At 48.8% G+C, this 24223-nt stretch overlaps 1 protein-coding gene across 1 annotated transcript in view; it reads right to left on the reverse strand.

The window, feature by feature from the left end:
- Positions 1–24223, reverse strand: part of SEZ6L (seizure related 6 homolog like) — a 54976-nt gene that overhangs the window by 9829 nt on the left and 20924 nt on the right. Inside the window, 4 exon segments of the mRNA XM_070385566.1 lie at positions 2180–2374; positions 13400–13591; positions 13908–14102; positions 19145–19341. Coding sequence (XP_070241667.1) covers positions 2180–2374; positions 13400–13591; positions 13908–14102; positions 19145–19341 — 779 coding nt within the window.

Here is a 24223-nt window from a genome sequence, read left to right on the forward strand (position 1 = left end):
CTCCCTGTCCATCACCAGCTCCAGGAGTTTACTCAAACTCATCTCCATTGAGTTGGTGATGCCATCCAACCATCTCATCCTCTATCGTGCCCTTCTCCTCCCGCCTTCAGTCTTTCCCAGCATCAGGGTCTTTTCAGATGAGTCAGCTCTTTGCATCAGGTGGCCAAAGTATTAGAGCTTCAGCTTCAGCATCAGTCCTTCCAATGAATACTCAGGACTGATCTCCCTTAGAAGCCCTGACCTGGGCTTACCCAGTTATCTCACACAAAGGGAAACCAAGGTCGGAGGTGGTGGGGAGCGGGGCTTCCCCAAGGCCATACAGGTGGTCCAGGGCAGAGCCAGGCTGGAGCCTGGGGTCCCTCAGTCCCAGGGGGTGGCTTTATATTGGTGCTCAGTCATTCCTCCAACTCTAGACCATAAGCGATGAACCTCACTTATTTGGGGAAGAGGAAGTGATTTATTATTTCCTTACAGAGCTGGTGGGGTAGGTCTCAAGAGTGGCAATGGAGCAGAGAGACAAAGGCAATTATCTCCCAAGGCAGTGTCTTTCCTGGTGGGCAGTCTGTCACAACTGAGGGGCCAGGACCAACTCAAACCTGGCGGGGTTTCAAAGGCAAGGAATTCACCATTAGCAGAGGTGGGTGCAAATCCTAGGCTTATCTCGTTACCAGCTGTGTGGTTTAGGGAAAGTCACTTAACCTCTCTGAGCCTCTCTGTCCCCATTTGTGAAATGACTCACCGATCTCAGAGTAGAGTCATGCGGCCTCCATGAGGTGATTTGGGGAAAATCTTTTTTATATGGGTAAAATTCACATAAAATTAACCATTTGAATTCTGTGTCCAATTCAGGGGGCACTGATGACATTCAGTGCTGTACAACCATCACCTCTATTTAGTTCTAACACCTTTTCCTCATCTCAAACAGAAATTCAGTATCAATTAAGCAGTTACCTCTCCCTCTCCCCAGTCCCTGGGGCATAACTAATACCAGTCCCATCTCTGTGGATTGACTTATTCTGGGTATTTCCCTCCGACTGAGTCTACACTACGTGACCTTCTGTGTCTGGTTCTTTCACTGAGAATAACTTCTTGAAAGTTCATCCACATTGTAGCACAGATTTGTATTTCATTCCTTCTTATGACTGAACAGTGTTCCCTTATATGAATATGCCACATTCTGCTTATCCATTCATCAGCAGATGGACACTTGGGGTGTTTTCATCTTTTGTGAATAACGCTGCGCTGGTCGTTTGTACCAGTGTTGGTCTGAATACCTGTTTTCACTTACTCTGTGCCCATACCAAGAAGTGGAAATTCTGGCCAGGAAAGTATTTTTAAGCCCTAATGCCGAACTTCATTAACAGGCATTTGGGGATCTGCTGAAGTTATGGGCTCCCAAGGAGAAACGTAGAACTGTATGTCTCTCTTCCCCTGGGGAGAGAATTCAGAGGATTTCTGCCTGATTCTAAAAAACGGTATTAATATTTTAAAAGGTTAAATCCACTTGCCTACAGCATTGAATGTATTTAGGATACGATTAAGAACGTCACACCTCAAAGATGCGAATAAGTGGACCCAAATCTCACTAGGTGCGTCATAACTTAATTTCAATGATTAGAAAGAGTTCACTGATTCTAAAATACATTTCCCCTCTTTTGCCCATCTCGGAGATGGGGGTGTCTTACAATCAATCACACGGGAGTTACAATCAGTGCCACCAGGTGGCGCTCACGATGCCTGTGCCTCTGCAGCCTTCAGTCCAGGACCAATAGCCTTCGGAGATGGGGGTGAGCATCTCGGGAGAACACCCCAGAGATGACAGGGGAATACCCATCACCCTCGGGAAACAGGTGGTTGTGAGAAGGGGCTGAAGGCGGCAGGAAATGTTTAAGCCATGCTGTCCAAGCAGGAGTCACAAACAGGCAGCCTCTCCTTTATGATAGAAATCAAAGCTCATTTAGGAAGTACAAACATAAATGCTAAGCACGGAGAAGGCACCGTGTCATGGTTTAATTGGTAGCCATTTCCTTTCTCAGCGGTGCAGAAAATAACGGTGGTGTCTTAGTTGTAGCGAAAGTAGCTCGGCTTTTTAAAGCAAATTTAGAGTCACTGCAAGTCAGTCTCGGCACCTCTGGATCCCTCGGTCCCCATGACCCTGGGAGGGGGCGGGGTTCTTTACCTTTGCAGACGGGCAGCGGCCCGTTCCAGTGCGATGGCTGTCCCAGGATGCAGCGAATGGTCACTTCGCCCATCAGCTCGAAGCCCTCGTAGCACATGAAGGTGAGGGACTCTCCAGGCAGGTAGAGTCGTTTGTAGAGGATCTGGTACCCGTTCTCCGGCAACCCTGGGTTGTCACAGGCCAGGGACTCCTCCGCTGAAGCGCAAGCCAAAAGGAGCTCTGATGAGATGACGCGAACCTTTGGGGCCTCCCATTCTGAGCGCGTGTGATCTGAGGCCAGGCTCTGCAGCCTCATTTCTTTGCAACCCCGCCTCGCACTGAACTGTCTCGAATTCACCTTTCCCTCTCCCACCTCTGGGCCTGGGTTACATGTGGGCACAGCAGAGTGTACTAAGCTGTGGAATCTGGGTTAAAAATCTGGGTTCTGCTGCTCGCTAGCTGTGTGACCTCCAGCATGGGCCACAACCTCTCTGAGCCTCAGCTTTCTCAATGGTAAAATAGTAGCAGTACCTATCTCACAGGGATTTGGAAGATTCAATAAGATAACGTGTACAAGTGCTTAGCATGCCCTTGAAATGTAGGTACTCAGTAAATTATGAACTCTTCCTCTTTCTTCTCAACTTGCACCTCACCTGCTCAACCAGTCTGGGTAAGTCTTGTCTTTCAACACGCAGTCCTCATGTCTCCTCCTCCAGGAAGCCCTCCCTGATGCCCCCTACCCCTAATTGAGTCACTGGTCTCTTGGGGGTTCTTCCTCCACCACAACACTGCCTACGCTGTACTGTATTTAATAACAGTCTCTTTCACTTGAGATGAGCCTGTTAAGGCATGCCTGAACCCTGTTAAAGCGTACTTGAAGCTCAGGGCCTGGTATACAGTAGGAGCAGCATAAATGACCTCAAGAGATACAGTAGGAGCATCATAAATGATGCCTACTAGCTTAAGAATTATTGGAGAGTTGAACTGCTGGTTTAACCCATTCCAGGGCCAGCGTGTGATATAGTTCCTTTTCAGCACCTGGATGGAATGGACACCCAGTGAAAATTGCTCTGCATACAAGACTACAAATCCTGAAACATTAAAACACGTTTATTATTTAAAAAATTAAACTGTGGTAAAATCCACAATATAACATGGACCATCTTAACCATTTTAAGTGTACAGTTGAGGAGTGTCAAATACATTCCTACTGTTGTGCAATGTCCAGAACTCTTCATCTTCCCAAATGGAAACCGTCCCCATCTAACACTGACGCCCCATCGCCGTTCCCAACCAGCCCTTGGCAACCACCATTCTACTTTCTGTCTCCGTGACTTTGACTATTCTAGGAACATTATGTAACTGGAATCACACTGCGTTTGTCTTTTTGTGACTAGCTTATTGCACTTAGCATGATTTCCTCAAGAGTCATCCATGCTGTAGCATATGTCAGAATCTTCTTTCTTTTTAAGGCTGAGTCATATTCCATGGAATATGATGCTTAAATGATGCTTACTCCTTGGAAGGAAAGTTGTGACCAACCTAGACAGCATATTAAAAAGCATAGACATTACTTTGCCAACAAAGGCCCGTCTAGTCAAGGCTATGGTTTTTCCAGTAGTCGTGTATGGATGTGAAAGTTGGAGTATAAAGAACGCTGAGCGCCAAAGAATTGATGTTTTTGAAATGTGGTGTTTGAGAAGACTCTTGAGAGTCCCTTGGACTGCAAGGAGATCCAACTAGTCCATCCTAAAGGGAATTAGTCTTGCATATTCATAGGAAGGACTGATGCTGAAGCTGAAACTCCAATACTTTGGCCACCTGATGTGAAGAACTGACTCATTGGAAAAGACCCTGATGCTGGGAAAGATTGAGGGCAGGAGAAGGGGATGACAGAGGATGAGATGGTTGGATGGCATCACCAACTCAATGGACATGAGTTTGAGTAAACTCTGGGAGTTGGTGATGGACAGAGGGGCCTGGCGTGCTGCAGTCCATGGGGTTGTAGAGTTGGACACGACTGAATGACTGAACTGAAGTGAATATTCCATTGTATAGAGAGACCACATCTTGCTTATTCATTCAGCCATCAATGGACACTTGGATGGCTTTCCCTTTTGGCTACTTTGAGATAATGCTGTTATACAAACACGGGTGTGCAAACCCCTCTTTGAGACACTGCCTTCAATTCTGTGGGTATATACCCAGAAGTGGGATTTCTAGACCGTATAGTAATTCTAGGTTTAACTTTTTGAGGAACCTCCATTCTGTTTTCGACAGGAGCAGTACCCCTTTGCATTCGCACAGAGAACCAAGGTTTCAGTTTCTCCATGCCAAATCCTAAAACATTTCTTTCCTCCTGGATCTTGCTTTGCTCTACAAAGACCCAGGCCTTTACACATCACAGCTGCACTTGCCATCCATGTTTCAGAGAAACTGGCTTCTTTCAACAGCTTTCAGTGCTCACTTGATTAGCGAAACTTCTCAGAAGAGATGACATGCTGTCTCTTTTACCTGAAGGATTCCTGTAATATCTGAGTGATTTCTACAACTTAGAGGTATTATTCGCCAGCTTGTCATCAACCTGACTCTTCAGGCCCTCAGCTTAGAACATGGAGTAGGCGGTCTTTTATTATTTCATAGCTGGTGATTCTGTTCCACTGGGGGAAGAGGCAGGTTCTCCTGGTTGGGCTGTCACAGCTTTGTGCGTCGGCTTCCTGCCCTCCTCTTGGCTGGTTCCTGGCTTTACATTGAATTGGCCATATTGTGCTAGGTGGGTTGATGCTGATCCCTCTGCCCGAAATGCCCTTCCCCTTCCTATCTAGAGGAGAGTGCAGTGGAAAGGCTAAGACAGACCTCAACAATCTTCACCTGCCACATTAATGCTCTTCGTAGCAGGACCTGTGACTCACTTCCAACCAATAAACTCACAGGAAGAAACGCTGTCACTTCTGTGAGGATGTAACCGAAGACTGTGGTTTTGTCTTGCTAGCGCACTCTTGTCTTCAGAGCAACAACTGGCCATGTAGCAAGGAACTGAGGGTGACGGCGGCAAGGAACTGAGTCCTTCCATTAACCACGCAAGCTGGAAAGCGCCTCCTTCCCGTGCTGAGCCTTCAGATGAACCAGGGAACCCAGGGAAGCCGTTTCCCTGACTCCTGAGTGTTATCTGCAGTGCAGCAGAGTGGCCAGCAGGGGGCAGTGGCAACTCAGAAGACTCCTCGCCCACAAACTTTCCCTGGAATTTTCTTTCATAAATGAATGGATGAATGAATATAACAAAATAATTCACTGAGCACTTTCTATGTGCCTGTCACTGTTCCTGGCCCTGGGGAGATAGAAAGTGACAAAGGACAAATTCTAGGACCTGGAAGCAAAGGACGATACGGCAGGAAGAGGAGAGGGAGCTGTGTCCAGCTGTTCTCGCCCGGCTTCATACGAGAATCACCCTGGGTTATTCAGTGAGCTGGCTCTGCCCGCTAAGGTATTTTAATCAGTCCCCCAGAGCATTCTTTTTAAAGTTCCACAGGTGATTCTAAAATCCAGCCAGCAAAGAAGATGTACTGAGAGCCAAGAGGCACACGAAAAGATGCTTCACATCGCTAATTATTAGAGAAATGCAAATCAAAACTATAAGGGACCACCTCACACCAGTCAGAATTACTGTCATCAAAAAGGCTACCAATAATAAATGCTGGAAAGGGGGTGGAGAAAAGGAAGCCCTCCTACCCTGTTGGTGGGAATGTCAATTGGGACAGCCGCTATGGAGCAGTATGGAGTTTCCTTAAAAAAAAACTAAATATGGAGTTACCATGGGACCCAGCAATCCCACTCCCTGAGCATACGTCTGGAGAAAAGTCTAGTTCAAAAAGACACAGGTAGCATTGTTTACAATAGCTAAGACATGGAAGCAATCGAAACGTCCATCAGCAGAAGAATGGATAAAGATGTGATGTATTTAGGGCTTCCCAGGCGGTGCAGTAGTAAAGAATCTGCCTGCCAATGTAGGAGACACAGGTCCAATCCCTGGGTTGGGAAGATCCCCTGGAGAAGGAAATGGCAACCCACTCCAGTATTCTCGCCTGGAAAATTCCATGGACAGAGGAGCCTGGTGGGCTGTCGTCCACGGGGCTGCAAAGAGTCAGAAGTAACTGAGTGACTGAGCATGCATGCATACGTGCATGCCGTGGAATTCTGTGCTCACTCAGGCGTGTTGGACTCTTTGTGACCCCGTGGACTGTAGCCTTTCAGGCTCCTCTGTCCATGGATTCTCCAGGCAAGAATACTGGAGTGGGTTGCCATTTCCTCCTCCAGGGGTTTTCTCAACTCAGGGATTGAACCTGAGTCTCTCATGTCTCCTGCGTTGGCAGGCAGATTCTTTACCATAAGCACCACCTCTTTTAACTATTACAACCCCAAGACACACTGTTGTGGCCATCCCCACTTTATATCTGTGCAAATGAAGAACTGCTGGGGTATCCCACTGGATAACCTGTCAAGCCAGTTAGTGGGAGAGACAGGATTCACATCCAAGTGGTCCAAGTCCTGTTAATCGCTGCACCAGAGAGCCCATTTTACAGATGAGGAACCTGAGGCTCGGGCAGAGGTCTCTTGTGAAAGGTACACAAGAAGGAAGTGGCTGAGTTGTGGTTTGATTCTCTGCCTCCAGAGTCAGTCCAATTCAGTTTTGACCCAATCATCAGTAACAGTGAGAAGAATTCCACATGGAATTCCATCCCTGGTAGAAACCAACCGTCTTCGAAGGCATCTGTGTTTATCTCCAGTTCCCAGAAGACGGCAGGAAAGTGACATGGGAAGTAACTTGAATTTGAAACTGGAGGCCAGGCTCTGCCGCTCGCTTCACGTCTCTGGACTTCATTTTTTTCCTGCCTGTTAAGTAAACGGACTGGACCAAGACCTCATCTGTGAGCTGAGATGTGGCTGGACAATGGCATTCTCCCTGTGAGGATGTACTCACACTTTGAAATAAGATTGTTTAAGGCAGGTATTTTCCAACCTAGATGCTACTGACATTTTTGGGCTGGGTAATTCTTTGTGGGAGGGGGGTGGTCCTGAGCCTTGCAGGAAGTTGGACAGCATCCCTGGCCTCTGCCCACTAGATGCCAGCATACCCTCTCCCAACAACAATCAAAGATGCCTCTAGAAACTGTCACTGACAGCTGTCCCCTGGGCAGCAAATTCAGCCCGGTTGAGAATCACTTGTCTGAGGTCTAAACAATTCTGATGGTAATCTGTGTGATGTCGTCCTGACCTCTCCCAGGAATTCAAGTGAGTTGGACTCACGGCTTATAGACATAATCACCAAGCTACCCTCATTCCCTCCCAGCCACTCCTCTCTCCCCTTTGGTACAGGAGAAAATGTACATTTATGGAGCACATGTGAGAAAAATGCTCAAAATCAGGTTGCTTGCTTATTGCTATGAATGGTTTATAACATACTCAACAGTAGTGGAGCATTGAAACTGAGTGGTAATTAGCAACCAGTATTAACCGAACACTTATATGCTAGACACATGGTTATGAGCATCTGTATCTATGGTTGTCATGGTCAGTTTTTCTGATGAGGACACCAGCTTTGGCTTGTTTAAGTCACGCAGCTGATAAGTGGCAGGGCAAACTTGACCTGCTGGATTTGAAGTCCTGTGCACTTAGTGGTTCTGTGATAATGAAGGTTTGTTCCAGTTGGAGCTAGTGGTAAAGAACCTGCCTGCCAATGCAGGAGATGTCAGAGATGCAGATTCGATCCCTGGGTTGGGAAGATTCCATGTAGAAAGGAATGGCAACGTGCCCCAGTATTCTTACCTGGAAAATCCCATAGACAGAGCCTGGTGGGCTACAGTCCATTAGGTCGCAAAGATTTGGACATGACTATAGTCTAAGCTATAGACTTAGCACAGCACACATTGCTTTCACAGAGACAGGAATCTCTAAATGCTCGAGCCTGGCATGCTGGCTGAGGTGAGGCTGCTGGGGACAATTCATCAGTGGAAACTTTTACTATGGCCACCATCTGGCCATGAGGGTTCGGTCCAGGTCGGGAACTTTCCAGGTCTCGTATTTGTGGGTTCTGGGCTATGAAGGGCCAGGGCCTCTTGGGGGATCCCTACAAGCCTCCCTGGAGATTCCATCCAGAAAACCCTCACTGACTGTGTCAGATCCTCATGACTTTTCACTCCCTCCAAAGAAGGGAGGTTGCAACGAAGCCACAAAGCGTGATAAAGAGCATGTTAGCACTGCCAACCATGACAAAGACAGTAACTGCAACAAATACTGTCATTTTTTTGAGTCTGCTGGGACCGAGGGATACAATGACCAAATGGATACATTCCTGGTAAGTGTGTGACTCTGAACATAACAGCAGATCATTTCAACCAGCTGCAGCAAGTGCTGTGCAGCTATAGGAGCCGTGGGAGCACGGAGGAGGGAAGCATGACCTTGCCGAGGTGGGCAGGGAGGCCTTCCTGGAGGAGGTGATGCTGAAGATTCATTGTTATTCCTTTTACCGACTCGTGTCTCCTCACACATCTTCAATAGATCCCAGGCTTCCTGACTATGCGGATTGTGTCTGTTTATATATCGCTGTGTTTTTTGCTGTATTTTCAGGACCTACCACCACTGTTCCCAAACTATGGACCGTGGTGCCCGGGGTGCCACTGTGAACTCATGAGGGTGCTGTGAGGTTTTTAAAAATGTGGAGGAGACACAGTGACGCTTTCCAGCCCCATGTGAACTCCTACTTTGGGGAAGCTCACTATTTTAACATCAGACTGAGCTATGTCCTTTTCGATGATGCTAGGTTTTCTCTGGTTGCTCTGCTAAAAAATCAAGATGGACCAGGAGATGCGGGTGGCAGAGCCCAGCCTGACGCTAAGAGGCTGAAATGTTTGGGAGAACCCAGACGGCACACACATCCCCACAGTAGTAATTGTGTTATTAATTACAGATAAGGGGACGGGGGAGCCTGGTGGGCTGCCGTCTATGGGGTCGCACAGAGTCGGACACGACTGAAGTGACTTAGCATAGCATAGCATAGCATTATTTAAGAATGAAATAAAAATACGATCCTTTCTGTGAATTCATGGGCATTACTTTTTCAAGCAGCTACTAAGTTGTCAGGATATAGCTACTTATTAAGTGGTTTGGAGCTAACTGGTTAATAAGTGTAACTGCTAAGTGTTCTATCCTGGGAAATCTATGAAACAATCCTGGCATTCTAGAGATTCTGTGAATTGAGAAAGTTGGGGGGCCTCTGTGTCGGCATCTGCTTGCATATAAGAGGACCCATTAAATGACTGAGCTACATCCAATAACCCTGCCTGGTAGGAAGTAGTAATCCCCTTTTCACAGATGAGGGATCGAGGCCCAGAGAGGGCAAGCTACTTGCCCAAGGTCACCCAGCAGAGCCGGGGGTGGGTCTGATGGCAAACCCCAGACTCTTCCTTCTCTTATGATCTGTCTCTTCTTCAAGTGGCCTGGGGTAAAGGAACCAAGAGTGAGAACTCATGGCTCTGAGTCCCAGCCTGACCAAATTATGGCGTTGGTAAGTGACGGTCAACAGAGGCTGCAGACATCCTGAGCTTATACAATTTGCCGTCTGCTTCCTGATTCTCTTGGTAGAAGAGCTTGGTCAGCAGCAGAGCCCCAGAGCTCTGCCCAGGAGCTATGACTGCAGAGAGGCGAGGCGGGAAGATGATGCTTTGGGGGGTTAGTCAGGCTTGAGCTGGAATCCTGAGCGCTTCCCTCGCCTGCTGTGTGACTTCAGGAGAGGTGCTCACCCTCTCTGGGCCTTCTCAGCCTGCTTTCGAGTGCACACACGCACACAGCTCATGCAGTTTTGTGAGGGTTAAGCGTGTGAATGTTGGGGAAGGGCTGGGCACAGCCACAGTGCCCATCAAACTGGGCTGTTTCCTTGGCTCAGCAGAGGAAACATCTTAGAGCTGCTTTAGGTTCAATAACCTCATTCTCATCACGGAATCCGGATGCAGCCTCCTCCTCATTCTGGGCACCTCGCTGCTAGACCCTGGCAGTCCTCCCGTCTCACGCGTCATCTCCCGTCAGCCCCGCCAGGCCTGGAATGATGCTGGAACCCCACGCCAGGTTCTTCCAGCATCTAAGAGGAGGACGGCGTGTCTCCTGACACCCGGCTTGACTTGTGAACTCATTAGCACGGGTGTCAGGGACGCCTTCTCACCAGAGTGCTGCGGATCCCGGGAGAGGCAGAGGCCCCGAGGCAGGGGACTGCCTTCTGGGAATCCCAGCAGCTGCTGCGGCCCAGAGGCTCTTTGAAGACTGTGCCTGATGAGTGAGGGGCCTTTCCTTTCTTTTTAAAAAATATCTCCACCCTTCAGTATTTTTAAATCAACAGCTATTTTTAGCTTTTCATCTGTAGGTCTCAGCAGCTTGCATGACTCAAGATGCTTCTGACCACCCCCCTCCCACATTGGGTGCAGTTCACCTTCGGGGCTTCCCTGGTGGCTCAGCAGTAAAGAATCTGCCTGCTAATGCTGGAGACCTGGGTTCAGTTCCTGGGTCAGGAAGATCCCCTGGAGAAGGGAATGGCAACCCACTCCAGTATTCTTGCCTGGAGAGAATCCCATGGACAGAGGAGCCTGGCGGGTTACAGTCCATGGGGTCGCAAAGAGTCAGACACAACTGAGCATCTTTCACTCACTCACAGTCACTGGGGGACATGAGATCTGTATTTGCTTCCTGGGCGGCTGTAACAAAGGTCACTAGCCAGGGGGCTTAGGACAAAAGTCACTCCTTGTCTCCTAGCTCTGGAGGCGAGAAGCCTGAAGTCAAGAAGGCAGCAGGGTCCTGCTCCCTCCAAAACCTCCAAAGGCGGGTGCTTCCCTGCCTCTCCCCAGCTTCTGGTGGTTGCTGGCCATGCCTGGCACCCTCGATTTGCAGGCGCGAAACTCCCATCTCTGCTTCTGTCATCACGGGATGCTCTCCCAGCGTCTCTGTCTCCATCTTGGACCAAAATCTCCACTTTACTACAACATTTGCTTTTATCGTGGTTGTCTGGACCTGAACCCACAGTAACTCCAAGGGCTGCCTGTATCTGTTTATCCAGTAGAAGAGGACAAGGACTTTCTGGCTTTCCAATTGTCCTCCGACAGCGACGGCTTTTACCCGTCTGAATGGCAGGACCGCTTGTTTATGTGGTCATGAAAAAGGTCCACGAAGCCTATTTGGAAGACTCGTGAGAAGCGGTAAAACATAGCCGCTGGAGCAGAAAGCCACGTCCTTAAGCCCTTTGCATCAGATGTAGATGAAGTGAAGTGAAAGTCGCTCAGTCGTGTCTGACTCTTTGCGATCCCATGGACTATAGAGTCATGGAACTCTCCAGGCCAGAATACTGGAGTGGGTAGCCTTTCCCTTCTCCAGGGGATCTTCCCAACCCAGGGACTGAACCCAGGTCTCCTGCACTGCAGGCAGATTCTTTACCAGCTGAGCCCCCAGGGAAGCCCCCAGGTGTAGGTGAGTTTACAATAAACATAAATAATCAACATCTACCTTCTTGGTGTTCTAACTCTTGATTCTCCAATACTATCGGAGGCCTCAGTGTGGCTCTGGGAGCTTGGGCTGGCTGTGGATCTGCTTGAAACACACTCACGCAAGACAGCGCACAAACAGCAGTGTTGCCGATGCCTCTGAATCCCGGACATTGTGTGAGGCTTTGAGCCTTCTGCGGAGCCTCTGCTGCTGCTGCTGCTGTCACTTCAGTCGTGTCCGACTCTGTGCGACCCCACAGACGGCAGCCCACCAGGCTCCCCCATCCCTGGGATTCTCCAGGCAAGAACACTGGAGTGGGTTGCCATTTCCCTCTCCAATGCGGGAAAGTGAAAAGTGAAAGTGAAGTCGCTCAGTCGTGTCCGACTCTTAGCGACCCCATGGACTGCAGCCCACCAGCCTCCTCCGTCCATGGGATTTTCCAGGCAAGAGTACTGGAGTGGGCTGCCATTGCCTTCTCCGCTGCGGAGCCTCAGGCTTTCCTTAAGCAGTGGGTCCCATCCCTCTCAGCACAGCAGAATCCCTGGGGAGCTTCTGAAACTCAGGCTGCAGCCCAGACCTACAGCGTCCGGATGTCCAGGGAGTTTGCAGACATTCTAGACGACTCCCACGCGCTCCTGAGGCTGAGACCTCCAGACCCCCGCTCTCCACCTCCTCTGCCTGGTGAGAATACGGTGTTTCTCTTCCATTCTCAGCGTGACCTTAGGAGCCTTTTTGGGGTTTTTATGGTAGAGAAACCCCCAAAGAGTTTTTTTTAAAGCCAAACATTTGTTTTGATGGCTCCGTAGAGGAGGCCAAAGAGTTTAAATCCACTCTATTTACTGCCCTGTGGATGCTTGATTTTAAGCACGCAGGGTCAGGCCGGTCTGGATCTGCCTCTGGCCTCCTGCATAACTAACTATGCTGTGTGACCTGGGGCAACGATTTCATCTCTCTGAACCTCAGTATCTTCTTCAGAAGATGGAGACAGTACTGCTGTGTTCACAAAGCTACTAGAGGAGGAAGAGAGGGAATTCTGGTAAAGGAATCAACCAGTGTGTGTGTGCACGCACGTGTGTGTGTGTGTATGTGTTAGTCGTGTCTCTTTGGGACTCCATGGGTTGTAGTGTGTGTGTGTGTGTGTGTGTGTGTATGTTAGTGGCTCAGTCGTGTCCAACTCTTTGGGATGCCATGGGCTGTAGCGTGTGTGTGTGCGTGTATATGTATGTGTTAGCTGCTCAGTCATGTCAGGCTCTTTGGGACTCCATGGGCTATAAGTGTGTGTGTGTGTGTGTGTGTGTGTGTGTATGTGTATGTGTTAGTCACTCAGTTGTGTCCGACTCTTTGGGACTCCATGGATTGTAGCCCGCCAGGCTCCTCTGTCCATGGAATTCTCCAGGTAAGAATACTGGAGTGGGCTGCCATTCCTTTCTCAGGGGATCTTCCAGAACCAGGGATCGAACCAGGGTCTCCTGCATTGCAGGCAGACTCAGCGCAGTGCCTGATAACTCACTGTAAATCTTAACCATATGATAATGTTTACCATAAATGTTGGAGTAGCAGCACCCTCAATCCTGTGAGCTGTGGTCATAGGACGGTAATCATAATAAATGCTCCCAACAGTGGGTGCTGCCTCCTCACAGCCCAGCCCTCCACCAGTAAGAAAAGGAAGCCAGCCCTCCCGGCAGGGTCCCCCGGGGGCTCAAGTCAGTGCGGAGGACTTACAAACACAGTGGGGCAGGCGAGAGGTCCAGATGGGGGTGCCGGTCTCGCGGCTGTAGCAGGTCAGGAGCGAGCTCCCCTCCAGCACGAAGCCTGGGTTGCAGGTGTACTGGATGGTGGTGCCCACCAGCAGCACGGGGTCAGAAATCAAGCGGGTCGAGTGGTCCACTTCCCCGGGGTCAGTGCAGTACATGACTGTGCGAGACAGATCAGACCAGGCGGCGTTAGGGCCACACGACCATCGGTTTGCTGAGAACTACAGAACGATCTGGAACACTTCCCCACTTAGTTTTTTCCTCATTTGAAAGACAATGCTTGTGGCTGGAGAATAGGCCAGGACAAAAGAGACTTGATTTTAATTTCGCTTTTAAGAATTGGCGCTCCCGAGAAATGTTTGTGCCAGGGTCCGAGGACCCGTATGCAAGGTTGCACACTGCACCTAATGGTATTTGTAATGGAGGGATTTACCGTCTGATGACCTAAAGGGAAAAAAAGCCAAGACGGCTCTTACTTTTCTCGCAGAATGGGGGGTCGCTGCTCCAGCTGAGGTCCCACTGGCAGGTGAGGGTGTCGCTCCCCACGATGTCATAGCCGGGGTCACACTGGTAGGTAATTCGGGCCCCCCTCACGAGCTCCGTGTGGGAAGTGGTTTTCCAGCCGTTCTGGATCTCGGGCAAATCAGAGCAGGAGTCGTTCCTCGACACCTCTTTAAAACAAAAATGTCATCCTTAGATGCGAAGGTGGCCTCTCTGTTGGGGGTTTGTTTTATGAATGTCAGAGGGAAGAGCAAATAGAAGATGAGGCCTCTGGAAATATGCAATACAACTTCTGAAACCTGGCAGGAGCTCTTAACCTGCAGGAACTCTTAACCTGCAGGAACTCTTCTAGAGGGGGCTTTTACGATGACTTTTTCCCACTGTAGATGTGCGACCTCCGGCCCCAGTCAAGCCTTCGGATGACAGCAGCTTCAGCTGACATCCTGACCACAACCTCACGAGAGATCCCAACTCAAGACCACTCAGTGTGAGCTCCTCAACTCTTGACTCACAGCAACTGTGAGGCAGTAAACATTTATGGCTAATTTGGGCATGGGGAGTCATCTGTCACATAGCAGTAGGTTGCTCCTGTCCTCAGCCTTGGGCTTCCCAGGAGGCTCAGTGGTAAGGAATCTGTCTGCCAACGCAGGAGAGACAGGTTCCATCCTGGGGTTGGGAAGATGCCCTGGAGAAGGAAATGGCAACCCACTCCAAAATTCTTGCCTGGGAAATCCCATGGACAGAGGAGCCTGGTGGGCTACAGTTCACAGGATCACAGCAGTCGGACATGACTAAGCATGCATACATGCACATGGCCTCAACCTCATCCTAAGAAATGTCCATAGATCTATGGGCTTGATGGATTAGCCACATACATTTTTTGTACTGCAGATTGAGACAAACATGTAACTATTAAGATAGAATAACTATTGGTTGCATTCTTCAGATCCCATTGCCTGCCATCAGTGAACATTAACCACACTCCAGAAAATGCTACACACAGCTTATCATCACACAGTCTTCCTCCAGAATAACTCTGTTTTCCTCCTGCCAACCTTTGTTACTAAGGTAGCAATCCAAAGCCCACCACTACGACTCTCGCTTCAGAGTGCCCACTGCACAGATTTTGAGACAAGAGCTAATTACACCATATAATTAATTTGCGGCTCTTCTGTGCTTCTGGGGGAAGCAAAGCACCTCCTCTGTCTGCGGGAAAGTCATTCTGAGAAACAAGCAATGGTTTTTCCCCGGGATTTCATCATGATTTTATTTGAGGGAAGGAGATCTCCTGGGTGTCTGCGAGAAGGAGGGGAGCGGGAAACGGCTTCCAGAATTGCCTGGTGGGGAGCAGAAGCCTCTATTTTTAGGCCTTTGAAAAATCAGCCAAGCCCTGGATTTGGGACACAGCTGCAAAAGCTCAGACTCGGATGAAAGAGGAGAAATGGGGGCAAAGACGGAATCTGCGGTCTGCCTTGTGCCAAGAGTTTTGAGACAGAACGATTTGCTTGCCTGACTTATTTTTTTGCATCTTTTTTTTTTAAATATTTATACTTTAATTAGAGTACAATTGCTTGACAATGTCATGTTAGTTTCTGCTGTACAACAGCGTGAATCGGCTATATGCACACATATATATCCCTTCCCTCGAGAGCCTCCCTCCCGCTCCCCTCCCGCTCCCCTCCCGCCCCTCTAGGCTGTCACTGAGCACGAGTGGAGCTCCCTGTGCTAGACGGCAGCTTCCCACTAGCTGTCTATTTCACTCAGTGCTACTTGCTCCACCCGTCCCTCCCTCTCCTGCCTCAACGTGTCCACATGTCTGTTCTCTACATCTGCATGTCTGTTCCTGCCATGTGAATAGTTTCATCAGTACCTTCCTTCTAGATTCCATATATGTGTGTGTCTTTTCAGTGAGCCGACACGACTAAACATTTCCACAGGACCTCCAGTCTCCTCCAGGGCACTCATCACGTTTGCCATTGCTCAGCGCTGCCACCGTGCAGCAGAGCCTTGGCTCAAAGTGTGGCCCCACTGTCCACTCACTGGGTGACCTTGGCCCAGTCACACAACCTTCTCTTCTTCAGTTTCAGATTCAAGAGACCCCCCTGGAGACCCTGCTTCAGGAATCTACGTGTTCACCAAACATGCCAGGTGAAGGTTCTGGCATGATCTGTTCCTATGAAACTCTGTTAACTTTGCCAAACTTGCCTAGGAGGCAGATAACTTCCCTTCTAATTTTTTGTTGTTATCGTTCATTTTTTAGAAGCTGTGTGGCGCCTGTCACGTCAGTAAATATCTCTGAGCCTCACTGTCCTCAATCATAGAGTGGAGACAAGAATCATGACCCTGACTATCCCTAGAGGCAAGGTGGGAACTAATCAATGTGCAGGATGCCAGAATAACACTGATATGAGACGTATGGAGTCAGTGATTTGTTTTGACTAAGACGTGAGTGCCTACCATGTGGCAGGTGCCAGGATTTAGGGATCTGAAGTCATGGTTCCATTTTCATGGTCAAGATCAGCACGATGGTCCAATTTTTGGCAAAATATGTATTGAGTACATGCAACCACTTCCCAGTCTTATGCTCATAGCAGACATCACTAATCAATCACAGCAACTTCTTTCTTTGAGTCAAGCTGAAACCTCCCAATCCTTTTCCACACAACACTCCAGGGAGCCACAGTCATTTGATTGGAGCTAACCCACAATGTGGAGCTTATTTATTATCCTGGGATTAGAGGAATAAACACACAAGTGACCAATAACTCTTTGCAAAACACTGCTTACTCATCTCTGCTTTTTAAGTCCCTTCCCTCCCATATGCTTGGCCACAGACAATAGCAAAACATAAGAAGCAATGAGGAGACTGTGTCTTTGCTTCTGTCTGTGCAGAGAAGAATTATGGGAAGTCAGAACCATGTAGGTTCAGAGTTCCCATGGACAGTTCTGACAGCATCCAGGGCAGATAAGCCTTGGCCACCTTGCAGAGCTGGGGTCAGGCCTTGAGATCAGTCTAGGAGCTTCAGAATTCTCTAGATGACAAGAGAAACCCCCAACCCTCCCGTTTGACCCCTCTACTGGACGGGAGTTGCATCTACATCTGGTTAAATCTAGACCCAGTGTAGCAAACACCTCTCCCGTACCCATGACAGACATCACTAATCAATCATGGCACCCTTTTCCACTGACTTCAGACCTGGCTTCCTCTGAAATCAACATGGTCTTCAGGCCAGGTTCAGTTCAGGTCAGTCGCTCAGTCGTGTCCGACTCTTTGCGACCCCTTGAATCGCAGCACGCCAGGCCTCCCTGTCAGGCCAGGTAGTGATGAACAATTGATTGACATCAAAATTAAATACAAGGTTTCCTCGGTGGTCCAGTGGTTGAGAATCCACCTTGTAATGCAGGGGACCCCAGTTTGATCCCTGGTCTGGGAAGATACCACATGTCGTGGAGCAACTGGGCCTGTGCGCCACAACTCCTGAAGTGGTACAGTTAGAGGCCATGCTCTGCAGTGAGAGAAGAGGCCCCAACAAGAAGCCTGTACCCCGCAGTTAGAGAGTAGCCTCTCTAGTAGCCACACCTAGAGCAAAGCCCATTTGCAGCAACAAAGACCCAGCACAGCCAAAAAAAAAAAACTGTTAAAAAAATTAAATACAGAAATTAGCTATGTATTTCTTTAATAGAAATAAGAAAAACCGGAACTGTTCTCTCTTTTTGTGTTACCTATACGAGCCAGGCTGTGCACCCCGGGGAAGCACTTGCTGGAATCCTGTGCTCATCAGGATATGGTCCTGCTATTGTCTGCTAATGGGACTCTCTCTCCCATTTTTACTAACTTGCTCAAGGGCAGGGAGAGAATTCTATTTGTTCCTGTATCCTGATGCCTTGCACAGGGCCTGGCATGAAAGTTTGTGAACCAAACTCTCTGGAAACAGAGACAATGGATTTGAAGATGAAATAAAATAATACACATAATAGTGCTGGCCAATTTCAAATTGTCACACGAATCTGAGTTTTCCGGCATCAATTAACAAGAACACCTCCTCTTCAAGATAGTGCCAAACTGAACACTGGCCGGGCTTTCTGGTCAACCTTGGGCAGCCTTGGGGAGAGTCAGATTTCCATCATCAAGCTGAATGCAATTTTGGAAGACTGACCCGGGTACCAGAGGAGACAAATGAGCAAAACCTATGACCTCATCTTCCAGGAGGGAGGGAGGTGGGGAAGAAAGGTCTAAGGAGATGGATTGAAGCTGAGTCACCAGAAACTCTCCCTCCAAAGGCAGCTGACTCCGGAGGGCACCTGGCCTGGAAAGCCTCTGCCCAGGGCATTGGCCGGTAAAGAAGGCGTGGAAAGTGGCAGCCATAACACTCTGAAGAACTCAGCACTGCAATCAAGGGTGAAAAGGCCCCCGAGACACGTAACAAAGAAGACAGACACTTGTGACTGCTTTTCTGAGAGATGCATGTAGAGCAGGGAAGGGATGGGAGTGTCCACCAGCTGGAAATAAAAAGCAGGGGACCAAGAGGGCTATTTTGAGGCATTATTCTGCCATCTTCTCTGCCTGCCAGCTTCCCAAATGAAGTCATATTCCCTGCCTCAACAACAACACCAACAAGCAAACAAAACCAAACAAATGCAGGGGACTTATTTTCAGACGCATGAAGCTCCTTAAGACAGCCAGTGGTCAGGGAAGTGGATTGCATTCTGGAGGCCAGAGAAGGTACAAAGAGAACACTTTGCATCGGCTGAATATGGGCAAATCTTCAAGCCAGTGGGAAGAACCAAAGACATGGAATCTTGTTCAGGTAAGACTACTGATGGAGATGCACTATGGCCACAGGAGGAGTTAAGTTCCTGCAAAAATCTCCAGGTCAATAACGTGTTAAGTCATGATCTACTAAGTCCTGGCGTCAACCCCGTGGAAGACGCATCACTATTTCCATTTTACAGATGACAAGAAGAGGCTCAGAGAGGTTAAGTAACTTGCCCAAGGTCACACAGCCATTGATGACAGTGCTAGGACTCGAACCCTGGTCCTTCCGATTAGAGAGCCCACCTCTTAAAAAAATGAAAAAACAATGTATATTTCCTGTGCCAATATATTAAAAAAACTCAGATAGCACCACACTCCCCAAAAGACACATCTAGAGGGAATGGTCTTGGCTTGCATCTAACACAAAGACAGACAGTAACTGGCTAAAACACTTACCGATGTAGTTCATGATGAATCCCTGGCCCTTCCCAAAGATGAGGCCGGCGGGGTCCGAGTGGAACTGGATGGTTAGGTCCGGCGTGGACGAGTACAGCTTCTGGGGGCCGCTGTTTCCCAGGTACTGTCCCAAGATGTGGGGCATGACCTCGTCACCGTCGTAGATGGTCAGGATGTCACTGTTGCTGAGGTTCAGGCTTGGGGGACAGAGAGAAGAGGAGGGGTCTTGAGAAGCCAAGTTACAGGCATTCAATAAGACTATTATTTTTTTTCAGGCAGCACTCATTCTCTCGAGATATACTATGTGGTCAGGGCCCAAGCTAAGAAGTGGGGGGTGAGGGAGCCACAGGCTGAACCTGTAAATGGCCCATGCTGGTCTTTCCTGCACGCAGGAATGGATCTGTGCATGGACTGGGCTTTTGAAGACTCATTCGTGAAATGACCATTCCTGCCGAGAGGTCACCGCAGGGCCAGCAGGTGTGCCTTCGATACCCCCGTCATTAACAACCCTTCCCTGGGGGAAGTGAGTGCTGGCCCTGAGCCCCCTGCTGGCGGCGTGACATCTTTCTCTGACGCAGAACAAGCTGACTGCTTGCTAACTATAACTTGCCTCCTCATATAAAGTGAAATGATCTTTCCACTTATTATGTGGCAAATGCCTCAAAATCAGCCAGGTTATCTATTATGTTTTGAGGATGGGACCGCGGGTGGGGTGGGAGAAAGAGAAAAGATTCATGGAAGATGCTCCAACCTGCCATCACTATTCATACCGGCATGGGATGACACACTTTTAAAGACCCAAACACAGGACAGTCCACTGATGAAGGACAGTTAACAATCCAGGAAGCACTTCAGTAAGGCCCAGAAACCAGGGCTATGGCAGGCGTGCTGGACAAAACTGATCTCTGATTGTAGGGACGCCAGATAATTCAGCTTTGTCCCCTCCTTTCCTTGTGTCCCCTCCTAATAATGTTCACATTCGTTACTGCTCTCTGGGATGAATGATGCAGCTCAGGGCCGGGCACGCAGTAGGTCTTTCATAAATGATGACTAATTAGAGCCGCTATCCTAATGCCCACAGCATCAAGAGTTGGGCCCAGAAGACAAGGGGGAGAAGAGTCCCCTCTCGAGGGCCACAGGTGGCTGAGGTCCTCATGACTAAGCAAACATTCCAGCACCTACTACAGGCCACCTACCCAGCTAGTCCAGCAGCGCAAACTCCTTCCCCTTTCCCCAATGTGATAAATAACAATTGCAAACACTTAGGCCACGTGAGGGGCCCCGAGGATGGAATTATTTTTACTATCAAAGCCAAATTGGTTTACTAAAACTGTCAGCGGAAACCAAGCAAGATAAATTAAAGCCAGCAGCTCCTGGGCTGCGTGGCTTCCTCGCTAGTGAGATGCTATTTTCTTTCCCTCTGTGGGAGGAAGCGGGCGCCAGGCCCAGATACTGCTCTGCCAAGTGTGTGCTGGGGTTTGCCGTGGAGAGACCCGGGCTGGTGACCCCGAGGGCTCAGCTCCCTCCTGCGATGCTTTAATCCTGTTAGCTGCCTGAATCCCTTCCCCTGCTGCCGGGTTTGGGCACATCCAGACTCCCTGATGTGGCCTTCAAGGCCCTGCCTGATCCCACGGCTTCCTCATTGGTGTCGTGCCTCTCATATCTCTGAGCTCCAGACACACAGGCTAGCTCCTCTCACAGGCTGGCGAAGACCCCAGACCCTGGAGACATGGCAAGCAGAGTTTGAATCCCAGCCGTGTGATCACAGTCACCGTTCTACTTCTATGCACGTGTGTGTGCTCAGTCGCTCAGTCATGTCTGACTCTTTGTGAACCCTGTGGACTATAGCCTGCCGGGCTCTTCTGTCCATGGGATTTGCCAGGCAAGAATACTAGAGTGGGTTGCCACTGCCTTCTCTAGGAGATCTTCCCGATCCAGGGACTGAACCCGCATTTCCTGCATCAGCAGGAGGATTCTTTACCACTGAGCCACCCGGGAAGCCCTCTACTTCTATGGGTTTATTCATCTGTAAAGTGGAGATAACAACCAGACTTGCCGCCTATGTTTGTTCACAAGGGATGTGAATGCCTGGGATGCATTAAACGCTCAGCGCATATTCCATGTTATGGATGAAAAATCAGAGAGTCACTCTTCCCGCTTCTGGACCTTAGCGCAGGCTGTTCCTTTTGGCTGGAACACTGTTCCCTCCATCTTTGCCTGTGTTCTGTCTGTTCCAGTTCACAGGCAGTGTGCTGGAACCAGTGGCTCCTTATGGGTCATATGAGCTGATCGTTAAGGGTCCAGGCATTTGGTGAGCCTGTTGATGTTGTGTTGATTGCTTGAAATTGGTTTCACAGTGTAAGTATTTACACCGAGGAAATTGGCAAATGCTGCAAATCAGGGAGCTGCTCCCCAGCCCACCAGCCAAGAAAAGCCATTGTGGAACCTTGACCAGCATCCTCCTGCTCTAGAATAACCCCATGTCTTTTGGGTCTGAGCAGCTGGCAGGATAGACGACTCCTTTCTGAGATGGAAAGATGAGTTAAAACAGGTTTGGAGAAAGAGAATCAGGGGGTTTAAGTCTGGGGACTTCATTGGAGATGCCTCTTAGATATTGGAGTGAAGAGGTGAGAAAGCAGGTGGGAGTAAGGTGAGCATAAGAGCTGTATATTCCTCGTAGGATTACTTGGAGGAGCAAATCAATTAACACTTGGGAAGAACCTCACAGACAGTAAGTACTCAGTGATGAAAACGGCTTTCCTCACCACCTGCATGAGAAATGACCTTAACCACCGTCTAGACTTGGAGTTCCTCAAGTCCGAATCTGGTAGGGAGATACTTCTTATAAAGAGGGGGCATTATTTCTAAAAATTGAATTTACATTCAATAATATTGCAGAGAATATTCAAATATATTGCAGAGAAACGCAAATCAAAACTACCATGAGGTCTTACCTCACACTGGTCAGAATGGCTTCGTTAAAATGTCCACAAATAACAAATGCTGGAGAGGGTGTGGAGAAAAGGGAGTGCTCCTACACTGTTGGTGGCAGTGTAAACTGGTGAGCCCCTACGGTGAACAGTATGGAGGTTGCTCATGGAATGAAAATAGAGCTGCCATACGATCCAGCAATCTTACTTCGGGCATATAGCTTGACAAAACTATCGATATAATTTGAAGAGATAAATGCACCCCAATGTTCACTGCAGCAGTATTCACAGTAGCCGAGACATGGAAGCAACGTAGATGTCTGTCAACAGGTGAACGGATAAAGAAGAGGTGGTACATATACACACGGGAATACCGCTCAGCCATAAAAAGAATGACGTAACGCCACTTGTAGTGACACAAGCAGACCGAGAGACGATCACATTAAGTGGAGTAAGTCAAAGGCAAATACCGTATGATATCACTTATACGTGGGATCTAAAATATGACACAAATATCGTATGATATCACTTATACGTGGGATCTAAAAATGACACAAATGAGCTTATCCACGAAACAAACGCAGGAGCGCAGAGAACAGACTTCTGGCTCCTGAGGGCGAATGGGGTGGGGGAGGAAGGGTTGGGAGTTCGGGATCAGCAGATGCAAACTGTTATGTAGGATGGATAAACAGCAAGGTCTTATTGCATAGCACAGGGAACTATATTCAATATCCTGCGATAAACCATAATGGAAAAGCATATGAAACAATACATGTAACCCCTACCCAACCTCCACACTCCAGCCACATTAAACTCCCGTTTAGCCACTAAGTGGGCCACTTTCTCTTTCATTTCCAGACTTTGCACATGCTGTACTCACTGTCTGGACCCTCTTCATTTCTCTTCATCACTTGTGAATCTTCTTTCATCCCATCCCAGAAGTCACTGCCTCCTGGAAGCCCTCCATGATTTCACACAGATGCCTGCTCTCCCCATCATTGCTCTTATCACACTGCACATAGTTTCATGTCCTCATTCACTAGACAGTGAGGGCGGAGACTGTTCCACCTTTCTCACAACTGTATCTCCAGTGCCTAGCCTCGTGTTCCCACACAGTAGGTGCACAGCATTTTTTTTTCAGAGTTTATAGAGACCAGTCAACCCACTCTTCCAATATAAGCTCTATGGCTGAGTTGGCAACTATCAGAGCCTTTTCAGTGCTTGGCTCATAGCAGATACTCAGAAAACATGTCTTGAATGAACGAACACTTTATTCCAGGCTCTAGAAGTCAGAGAGCTAAGAATGGGAGAAAGGGGGTGACTTATCATTGAGGAGGGAGGGAGGCAGTGGGCAAGGGAGACTTAACACCTGCCTCCAATAGCCACAAAACACCATGTTCCAGGAATCTCATTATAGATGAGAAAAGCCAAAGCCCAGAGAGAAGTCCAGAGTCACAGCTGTAGGTGGAGGAGAAATTCTGACTCAGGTTGGCCCGACCCCAAAGCCACAAGAGACAACTGTATAAATCTATGACTCAGGGCAGCCTCTGAGGACACTCCCTCTGCCTCCAAGGGACTGCTCCAAAGACAGTCACTCATAGTCTTGCAAATCATCTTCCTCTTGCCAGGCTCCTCTGCAAAGCCAGGTAGCCCTGGAGTTCTGCTTCCTAGTCAAGTGGGTTCTATTCAAGCTTGTGGGGAGAGCTGACCCCCAGAGGTCCTGTCTGCATCCAGAGAGGCCCTCCTGAACTTGGCACCCAACCACGTGTCCGAGCCTGCTGGCAAGCCCTTTCTTCTGCTTTTCTAGCCACCACTGTCTGTCTCTGTACCCTTCTCCTGATCCCTGTGGACTGAGAGAGGGAAAGTTCTGGATGGAGCATCTAATAGGTATCCTCACTGAGTATTGGAAAATAGACACACAGCCAGGGAAAGTCCATTCATTATAACACGTCTCTTTCATTTGGCAATCACTGTCTGAGCGTCTGCTGTGTCAGGCTCTGTGTAAGATGCCGGAAGAGGGATAAATCAGACCAGGTCCTGACTGCAAGGACCTTCTGGTCTAGTTGAGTGAGACAGACAGGAAAACAAACTACTGTGTGTGTTAGACTTCCTTCCTCCTCCTGACCACACTGGCCATTCGGTCCTCTGA

The sequence above is a fragment of the Bos mutus genome, chromosome 17, assembly GCF_027580195.1.
Source record: "Bos mutus isolate GX-2022 chromosome 17, NWIPB_WYAK_1.1, whole genome shotgun sequence".
In the NCBI taxonomy this organism is placed as follows: Eukaryota; Metazoa; Chordata; class Mammalia; order Artiodactyla; family Bovidae; genus Bos; species Bos mutus.